The 10,950-nt window shown below is 34.4% G+C and overlaps 1 protein-coding gene across 3 annotated transcripts in view; it reads left to right on the top strand.

Moving 5' to 3' along the window:
* Positions 1–10,950, top strand: part of grik4 (glutamate receptor, ionotropic, kainate 4) — a 461,142-nt gene that overhangs the window by 181,502 nt on the left and 268,690 nt on the right. For all 3 annotated transcript variants that reach the window (XM_015380401.1, XM_015380400.1, XM_015380402.1), the window contains exon 3: positions 5,209–5,342. In XM_015380401.1, coding sequence (XP_015235887.1) covers positions 5,261–5,342 — 82 coding nt within the window. In that variant the 5' untranslated portion in view covers positions 5,209–5,260. The remainder of the gene's footprint in view (positions 1–5,208; positions 5,343–10,950) is intronic.

Raw genomic sequence — 10,950 nt, 5'->3', positions numbered from 1 at the left:
TCTCAGAATTCTGAGACAAAAGTCAGAATTCTGAGAGAAAAAAAAAGTCAGAATTCAATAGTCTTTTTTTTCTTTTGAATGGCCCTAATCCTCTTCCGTAAAGAGAGAACGGAATAATGGTGAAAAGATTAGGTAAGAGAAAAATTGATTCAAAATGCAGGGCATTTAACCTGAATTGGACAAACGATTATTTTTTTGTTCAATGCAAAGAAAAGGCTGTCTGTCTCATCTGTAAAGTGGCAGTGACGGTATTCAAAGAATATAACCTGCGGAGATGCGATGAATCCCGTCATAATTTTAGGCACTCTTGCAATCGTCACAATTTTTCTGTTACAAACTGACCCTGGCCCCCCATCAGAGAAGGGAAAAGTTATGTGGCCCTCACAGGAAATAGTTTGGGGACCCCTGCCATGAAGCCTTTGTTGCCAGTTCAAATATAACGCACCAAGTGGCAGGCCCTGTCTAAATTTCTTCGGAAATGTTCTAGTTTGAAATATTATACTTAGCAAAAACGTCTAAATAATAAAAACTATATGGAGTGTTGTTACATTAAAATATTCTGTCTTGTGAGAAAAATATGAAAAAAAAAATCTTGTAAGATAAAAGCATATTGGTGACCTTCATGTTTAAAGGTTGGAGGTAGTAAATTTAAAGTAAAACTTCATGAACAGAAAACGGTAAACAAATTGAGTGATTAAGCATCGTGGGGTAGTATATGATAAGTGATGATATGAAAGCATACAGTATGATAAAAATGAAAAATGAAACATGTAAATCTTTTGCATTTTGGCTTTGATTATACACAGCTGTCTTAATTGATTAACATATTTTGCAGAAAAACTAGTGCAAATGTATATAAGCTAGCATCTTGGTTGCATTTTTTTTTACCCCCACTTAGCTTCATCTTTATTGTTTCTGCCTCAGTGCAGTAAGAGAAAAATAGATCAATCTGTGTTTGTCTTACTTAGATGAGAAGCTAAAAATGGATTTGACATAATTGACTCTAGAGAGCTGAGAAATGAAGGGTAAGATTCAACCTGACTTTCATTTTACCTCTGTATTGAGCGGATTCGAATTTGTGCTTTAGTCTTTCATTGAGAAGCTATTAGTGGTTTAGCTTGCACTCAGTCAAAAAGCTGACAAGCTCATTGTCTCTCTAACTCTGTGCTGATGAAGCTTTTAATTGACACTGATTAATCTTACTTCCTGAATGTATTTTTCACTTATTTCAATTTTTGCAAATTGCTTGGAAAGTACGATTTTTTACAAGTAATTTCATTAGTAGCTATTAAATACAAAGCAGTTCTTTGATTTTACAATTAGTCAGTAAAACATCCATTTGTATGATCAAATCAACAGGAATGTGTCACAATTCACTTCCAGTTATCTTTTTACAATTGATATTTCAAACATGATTTAAATACTCTGAAACATGTTTGAAAGAAGTACAAAGTGTCTTTCTGGGCAATAAGCACTCAAAGCTCAATTTGTCTTACAATCCACTCCAATGCTAAAATTCATATGAACTCATGCCAGAACTCATGAACTAAAACTGTTGCCATGAAACAACTCAGATTTACCTCTGAAAGTGTTATGCGAGGAAAACGAACTAAATGTATCTCTAGTAATAGTTTTTTAAGATGGTGTGTAAGATTTTACTACAATAACAGGGACCAGGTGTAAATTAATTGTAATTTAATAAAGCATGCTGGAAATGAAACAAAGAATTATGGGGTACACTGCTTCTTATTTATAGCTGAACCCACTGTGTCCAGCATTCTTCTTTTTCTTGCTTGCAGTGTATGATTGGTCAAATGTAGCTGCTGTTTTGTAACTAATGCTTAATAAATGCATTAATTGTCACCTTGTCTATATGCTACATTTTTTGGTTTTTAACTTTCGAGTGCAATTCTTTCTGTTTTGAAAGCATAATTTACTACATTTTCCATATAGTTGAATCTTTCACGCAGTGCACCTTACTTTATTTAATCACAGAGACTGTTAAATGTCATGTCTCTTGAATCAATAGAAATCTGTCATGCTTTTGCTGAGATGTTTATGATGCTGTCAGTTTGCTGACAAAATGAAATCAGTATGCTAGACTACATTACTGTCCCAGGAGATGAAAAGAATGCATTATGCAACAAAGCCATTAAATGTGTCAAAGGGATATATTTATAGCAGCATGAAGGAATTTTAAAGTACCAAAATAACCTATGCCATCAAAAGTATGAGGTTGCTTGCTTTTACATATACATTAATCTTAATGACCTCTTCTTTTATTACAAAGGGATTTAATCTGGCATTAGTTCACCCTTTACAACTATAATAGCTGAAACCCTTATAGGAACATTATAGACAAGGTTTAGAAGAACGTTGATGGGAATTTTTTTATCCTTTTTTCAAAGAAGTATTTATGAGGTTGGGTACAATTCATTTGATTAACAAAAATAACTGTTAATCCATCACTGAAGGTCTTGGATTAGGTTAAGTTCAGGACTTTGAGAAGGTCAGTCAAGTTGTTCCATGCCTATGTTTCTATGGACCTGTGCAGTGTCATGATGCAACAGAAAGGCCCCTTTGTAACATATTAGGGATTTCAATTTACTTAAACAATGTGGGTGAGTCAACTCTCAACCTTAAATATATAGTTTTAAATTTTTGTATTTTTTTTGCAACATATTGTTTTATTTAAAATCAATGTTGAAAATCTGTGAAAATATATGTGAAAGTGTTAGTATGGAAAAGAAAATCAGAAGTAGAAAACAGATGGTCAGCTGCATAACTCTTTGACATGTTTGATATTCAGTTAAGAGAAGGCTTTTTTAAATCTTTTTTTTTTATTCACAAACAACAGTGTACCTGCACATTCTGTCATCCAGGTCATGCAACCACAAAACAAGATTAAATAAAGGCAACCAGACTTTGGCTGACTTTTTCTAAATATGTTTAGAGACTTATCCGGAGGAATGTTTCACAATGCAGGTTTACTGGAAATTAAACCTTGAAGTTAAGGAAACTTGATTTTTCTGTTGCAGAAAGAGTTTACTCAACCTCTTTTTTCTGTTACCATAGTAACATTCCCCCCACAGCTAACCTTATAGGGAGAAGGTTTAGTTCAACAAACCCAGAGCATCCTCTGTCTCCACCCTCCTTAAAACCAAACAAGTTCTATTTCCTGATTTAGTCAGCAGTTTTCTCATAGTTTTGTGTGAAAAATAAAAATAAAATCCTTTATTAGGTCCATTAGACACAAAATCAAACATGAAATGTCCTTTTGACAAGGATGCAGTTAAAGAATTGACAGAGAATTAAATATACGTCAGGAGACGGTTCTTAGCCCGCGTAGCGTTCAGATTCAGGAAACTTTTAGCTCACAATCCATCTACATACATACATCCACAACCTTATTTGTCCTCACATTGAAGCATTACACAGCCTAACAGGTATTTCACTGACCTTGATTGGTGAGAGCACATTGATTTGTGTGATCACAGCATAATAGAAAACAAATGAACAGTAAAACAGCCATGTGGTATATACTGTGTAATCCAAAACCCCTTTCCCACAGGCCAGATAACCTGTTTAAACTTGGGAACAATCAGCTTTAAGTGGCAGTTGGAATGACTCAGTGACCCGTGTCAAACGACTCTGCAAGGGACCCAATTAAAACTGCCTTCAAATGGCTCTGCTCCGACCGGCATTCAGTGGGAACATTAGAACTGGGTCCACATCCTAATTTACGTAATGCCATTGTCACCATGCACATATCTCAACACCGTCCCAATCGCATGTGATCTAACAAGCCAAAACAACTCTGCTTACAGTACATTCGACATAAATATGGCACAACACTGATGAGAGAAATATGGAGGGACAAAAGAATGAAACAATAATGTAGACTACTACGCCCTGGCTCACTTCTATGTTGCTCTCCATTGTTTACTTTCCTAATTTCTGTCACGGTAGTGCCAATTGTTAGTGGTTCAACAAGTGTTTGAAACACCTGCGCTAACCTAATAATTTCAGTGGGAAAAAGAATTAAGACAAAAATAATGAGGAGGAACATATGAGATGATGCACAGAACCGTTTTAATGTTTTATACTTTATCTTCGCATTCTGCAAGGTGCACTTCTCTTCTTTGCGACTCCATCTAAATTTAATACATTGATCTACTCTTATTGATGCAATAAGCTACTTTCGCTTGTAATTTTATCAAGGTTAAAATAGGCTATTGTAGGCTAATTTGATTTTTATTAGTCTGTGAATTTTTGTTATCATAAATACATTGTTGAAATGAACATTAGAAACCAAATTACAGTTTTATAGCTCAAATAAACATTTTGAATGTTTATAAATGAATTTCAGATCTCTATAGTCATACAGTTACTGGTAATAATTATTTCTTTCTATTATTTTGAATAGGAAGAAATGTATTTCAGATATCAGAGATACATAGAATGTGTAAAAATGTATAGTAAAATAAAACATATTACTTATAACATTTAGTTTTTTTAATTCTGAAATGTAGCTTCTGCCACCAAAAAATGTATGTAGGAAATCTGTCTTACAATTCTGACTAGGAAACTAGAATCCTATTTAAATCATCTAGAAAAACAGCAAGGAGAGTGCTTTTCATAAATGTTAAAACGGTCTGCAATAGTGTACTTCATACTGTATAAATTGATGCTTTAAATCGAGCAGCAGTCTTCTCCTACACCATCTCCTTTGACACTAAATTATAATTTTTTTTTTTAACAGGTGCAAGTCATAGTCATGCAAATTATCAGGAAAATATATATAATATTTAAAATTTGCCACTCTTTGTGTTGGAGATCAAAATGAGTTTGTATTGCTGAGACAAAATCAGTTGTAACTATTTTATGTTTCCATCAAAAGTTTCAGCTATAGATAATGCTTTGTTGTGTCATTTTGTATCACTGAATTTTCCTGTCAAAGCTCCTTCTTTTTCCTGTGAGCCATATAGAAGAAGTCCTCTGTCATCATTAATACAATTAATCTGACCAAAACGACAATCTCATCATAAGTGCATTATGCCTCGACTTTACTTTGCCATATTCTGTAATGTCAGCAACATAATCTGTGCATGCAGTAGAATAGATGGAGACCTAAAGACAAGAATTTGTGTTTTTATATCCCTTTTATGCAGGTGTGAAGGCCTCACTGTTACTCTGTATGTGTTTTAGGTGGCTGTGACAGGGGCACACCCGGGGCAGGACCCATGAGGAGTCATAGAAGATGCTCACAGCCTGGGCGCTTCTGCTCTTCTTAGCCATGTGGGTGAAAAGCACCTGTGGTGGCCCACTATCCTTCAGAATAGGTAAGCTGCAGAGCAAAAGTCCTTCTTTGTACTCTAGCATCAGTCTGCTTTTTCTAGTCATTTAAATGCTCTTTCCTCATCATTAAAGATGCAAATTCAAGTTTATTTTTACATGATAGGAAAAACAATATGAGTAAGCTAAACTTTTGATAGAAAAAATATATGAATGTCGATCTCTTTTTGGCTGTTTTTTCCCCTCCACCGTGTCTTTTGTTTGAGGACATTTACCTGTATTTGCTGTTATCTGTTTTTTTTTTTTTGTTTTTTTTGTGACAACTGTTAAATGCAGTTTTCATAAAAGTTGTTTCTAAAGCTACATTCTTCCAGTAAATGATTTATGGCTTTGTGTCCTAGGTAGAAAGCTGAGGATAATTATATTGGATGGGAGCCTAAATATAAATGGATGCTAACCTTTTAGGATTTATATTCTCAAGGAAGTAAAAAAAAAAAAAAAAACTGATGGCTATTTATCATTTTTGTTTTAACTTTACAGATATAGACTACTTCATAGTGGTCTGTAAAAAAAAAAAAAAACATAAAATATAGTCTATGTAGATCCCCAATGGGAAGCAAAGTCCAACTACTATGCAAACATAGGAAGACCTTGTTAGAGGGTCTTCTTAGGCATACTGTATGACCAGTCAAAGTTTTCCCAATTACATTAGGCACATATGTGAACACTAAGCAACAGAGTTGTTACATTATGTTGTTATATGTTTAAAAAGTCCCACCCAGATTCAAGACTAATTTCACAAAATTTTATTAATATCTTATGTGATCCGTTACCTAATCAAAATTACTGTTTAATAACTGGAGGCTCTCTTTTTAGGTTTAAGTCTAGATTAATTTGTAGCTGTTTGTCTCATATATTAGATGATAAACAAGGGGGCCAATGACTCGTCACCTTGAGGATAAGTTATTTTCTTAGGGTGAGGGTGTGGTTTAGAAGTAAGGTGTGAATGGACTTTAGGTTAGGTACAGTATCTGCTGATAATTTTTAGGCTTAGGGTCTTGGTTGGGTCATAGAAATCAATGCAATGTTGAAGTCAACTGTGATAATATCACCTTTTTAGGACACTTTTTTTTTTTTACATTTACTGACATTGTGAGGACCAACCTTGTGAAGACCAAATACTAGTCCTAATGTGGTAGACCCCATGTAAACCCCATTTTTAATGTCCGGAAGTCTGGAATTTAATTCAGGTTAAAGTTAGGTTTAGGATATACAGCTAATGGTTAGGGTAAATGTCAGGTTTAATGCAATATAATGCATGCAAATGCAATGAATAAATGAATGTAAGTCAATGTCAAGTCTTAACATGGATAGGAATGCAAACAGATGTGTGTGTGTGTGTAAAAGTGTGTGTGTGTGTGGGGGGGTGTTTGTGGGTGGGTGCAGGAAAAAACAAAAGCTTGAAGAAAAAAAATACTCAGAAGACACATTGAAGACTCGTGGTTCTGCAACTCTGCTGTATTTTGCCCAAAACATTGGGAAGAAATTTCATGAAGATGTCAGAAAACTGTGTCAAAGTAAGATTTCTCTGACATGCTCTTCCTCCCTGAATCTAAACCGCCTCTCTTAATAAGAGATATTTTCAAAGCTTGGGAACCAAAATAAACTTTTGAGTTGGTAGAAACTTCAGACACTAAATATATGCTCCTCAGTACAGAACAGCGACATATTCTCTCTTTCAAGTTTAACAGAAAATATTTAATTTATGTCTACAGGATAATGTTAGAATTGTTGCTGGAAACTACAATTATTACATTGATACATTGTAAAAACAAATGGGTTACTTTTATCTGGGTTTTTTTATTTTCTTCCAGTAATAAAACTAATAGAAACTAATAAAAGGACTGTCCATTAGATGGGCAAGGACATCCCATCTATGTTCTTGTGTTATCCATATTTAATCAAAAAACAACGTAAAAAATGTATCTTGTCAGACAAAAGTACATTTTATTTTAAAGGCATGATCCAGAAATATGTAGTGCAGAGACAAAAAAAAAAAAATCAAGCCTTCGATAGTCTGTCATTATTTGGTGAGAGTCACTGTCTCCTGGTCCAGAATGTCACAGAGTCACAACATTTAGAGCACTTTGTTTTCCTTTAGTGATTTTATTTTCCACCTGGCCTTGGCATCCTTCTCACTATAGTGCCAATAAGATACTTTAATGAGCATTACTGTACTTGACTGGTCAGAAACTCACCCAAGCTAAACCTCATGGAAGATTGATGTGGGATTGTTAAGAGGAAGATGAGAGGTACCAGACCTAACAATGCAGGTGACCTTAGGCCCTCTATTAAAGCAACCTTGGCTCATTACTAAGACATAACTGTATCATGTACTAGACCATTTATGAGTTGGTTTATGTGATGCATCATTTCCATCTTCACTTTTGCAAAATGCAAACATATTTGTCTCTCTAATGGGTCATGACATTGTGGTTGATGATGTTATGCCTTGTCAAATAACTGTTAAGGACATTTGAATGACATAAGCCAAGTTTCTGTGTTTTATAGCATTCACAGTTCTATAAAAGTAGTAGACTGGGTTTCTGTGCATCATTTAGGTACAAAATAATGACAACTTTACCACTTTAGGGGGGTAGTGTAAAGCTTTGCATAATTGCAGACTCCCAGATCTGAAAATAATTGCAGTTTGGTAGACATATCAACTCTGCATCAAGTTGCTCCTTTCTCGTTATTCTCGTCTGTGCTGTTTACTGACAGTGTTTTTGATCTGCTTCTTGTTCTGTATGTCTGCAGTCAGAACAATCAGAAGAATTTCTAAACAAGCGTCAAACCCAAACAGGCATTAGGGCTGTACATGGAGAAAAAAACATTTGAATAAGTAAGAAATGAGACACTATCTTGCAAATGTTTGTGACTGTCTCTTCATTTAGGTTAATACCTTCCTTTAGTAAAAAAACAAAAACGTCTGCTTGTGCCTATAGAAACAGTAACAGAAATATTAAGATACATTTTAATGTCATTCACTTTACAGATAACAGTTTGCTACCAACATCCTCTCTTTGTGCTCTTTGAGATATAATTTACAAGAACATCTTAGTAAAAACTCAAAGCCATTTAAAAAGAAATCACATGATGATTTTAATAAAATAAAAAATACTTCTACTAAAACCAGCAATTTACACAGAGCGTATAAAGAGAAATCCCTTCCTTGCCCATCATTGAGAATTTCCTGTTTCACAGTACTTTAAATAGAACAACCACAATATTTGTTTTCCTAAAAATTATTCTTTTAAGCAATAGCTCTTTTGTGATTATTTCTTTTTCATTTTCTTTATTTTCCAAGTTTACATCACAACATTTCAGTTCATCAGAGACACGGCTCTGGATATGTTTTAAAACAAAACCTGAAACACGCTGCTTTCCTGCATGACATCTTGGAAAATAAATAATCAAGTAAGATATCAAGAAAAAAGTTGTTTTCCTCTACAAGTTTGGGTCATCTTTTAACATAGTGATTCAAGGTGCCTTAAAATGTCCATGATCAGTTAAATTCTATTATGAACAGCATGAGACTATCCATCAAACTATTTAGGATGGAGATGGAAATGAATGATAGAGAGAAATAGATTTTAAAAAGTGAGCAATAAAGAAACCACAACTCCCAAAGTTCCAATAGAAAAAGGCTGAACATAGTTTGTAAATAAAATAAGGGACAAATACCATAACTTGTGGAGACATGTGTTGTTGTCTGATTGAACTTAAGAGGAGCTGCAATAAAAGTTATGCACTTGACAAAATGCATGGCCTGATGAGGAAAGTATGTGGACAATCTAAAGCAACAAATCAACAAGGAATGTAAAGCTTCATCCTAAATGGGTCTTCTAAATGAACAATGACGAACATACTGCCAAATGTTACAAAGTGACTTTAAGACCAAATAAATCTGTTTTGGAGGAGCCATCACAAATTACTAAAGTGTTTCACCAATAAATAATGTGTGGGCGGAGCTGAAAGGTGTGTGGGAGCAAAGGGGTCAACCAACCTGGCCAGTTAGACCTGGAACAATGAACCACAGATAGCGTAATCTGGTGGAAAGATGAACCTATGGAGAAAATCTTAGTTTTTTATCGTTGTTGCTTTTGGCATAGTGAAATGATCTTGGTATTCCTGTTGGACCTAAAATCCTAAATGTATAGTCCAGTTTAATATGTACCAATAAAAATTAAAAAAGAACATATTTTTATAGTATGCACATAAATGCAAGGCAAGGCAAGGCAAATAGTATGCACATAAATGCAAGGCAAGGCAAGGCAAATTTATTTGTATAGCACAATTCAGCACAAAGACAAGTGCTGAATTGTGCTTTACATGATTAAAATGTAGGAAAATAAAACAAAATCAAAGTAGATAAAAATAAATAAAAATCTGTTTGAAATTATTTAATGTACATAAAAACCCCTCAAGAATGATGCTTTATTTTATTTTTTTATTTGAAACCAGAATCTTGGGAATAAAGTAACAAAATATTCCTATTGCTTTGAAAAATGTCCTCTCCTCATTAGTGGACAACATGCTGAAACATATTTGTTCTCAAGAAACATGTTTTGTCAAAAATAAATGTATTGTACAGTTTTAAAGGTCTGTCTTCTAGATTCCTTTGTTTATACAAGAGCTGTTGTAAAGCCCTTATCTTTAGTCTGTGTTGTACAAGAACATCCTGTTAATCCTTCCATTATTTCAAATGTTAACAGAACTGAGTCAGAACAGTCATTTTTTTACATCTTATCTCCAAAAAAACAAACAACTCTTATTACTTAGCAGATTTATTTCTTTGCTGTTCGCGCTCAGCTCTGCTTGTGCATTATACTGTATAGACTGTCTGTTGGATTGCCACACGATGCTTCCAAACCACTTTGTTTTCTAAAAACAGCTCAAATTCACATATTGAGTTTTTTTATACTGAGAACAAATCATTCTGCTGAATTCTCAATGTTGCTGAATAAATGAACAGCAGCTTTGCTCCTTTATTTACTTTCACTATTCACCATCAGCCTCTGACTATAAACGCATCTCTACAGCAGTGGCTGTTTTTCTCTGTCCTACTGCAACATTAATAGATAATTGGATGCCTTGGCTGTTTTTTTTTCTTTCTTTTTTAATACCATCTCCTCACATCACTAAGCTATTTGCCAATGTACCTTCATTATGAGGCATAAATATTTACCAGCATGGGCAAACATTTCAAAGTACATGGAGACACAAACAAACATGTACCCCCAAAACATCACTACAGATACCCCACTGCCAATTGTGCTTTTGTAGATGATATTTAACGTGGCTTTCCCCGAGAGTTCTGACTGGTTGGCATAATGTCATTGTCTGGCCTTCACTGAATGTGTCAGTGTCAAAAACCAACTCGCACCCCTCCACATTACCAACAGGACCTTCCAGCTGCAAGCCTAGTGTGGGTACATGTTTTGTCTTTGCTTTTTTTAGTGGTAAATCCACAGTTTAAAATCTGAAACTAGAAACTTTTGTTTGTCAATGTGGATATATAGTTAGATGTGTGCATGCTAATTTGTTCATCTGTGCAGGAATTTGTCATTTTAGGGGGGCTCTTGTGGCAACTTT

The sequence above is a fragment of the Cyprinodon variegatus genome, unplaced genomic scaffold (genome assembly GCF_000732505.1).
Source record: "Cyprinodon variegatus isolate N-32 unplaced genomic scaffold, C_variegatus-1.0 Scaffold213, whole genome shotgun sequence".
Classification (NCBI taxonomy): domain Eukaryota; kingdom Metazoa; phylum Chordata; class Actinopteri; order Cyprinodontiformes; family Cyprinodontidae; genus Cyprinodon; species Cyprinodon variegatus.
Note: the sequence above shows the minus strand (reverse complement) of the source record. Positions and strands in the feature narration are given on the sequence as shown.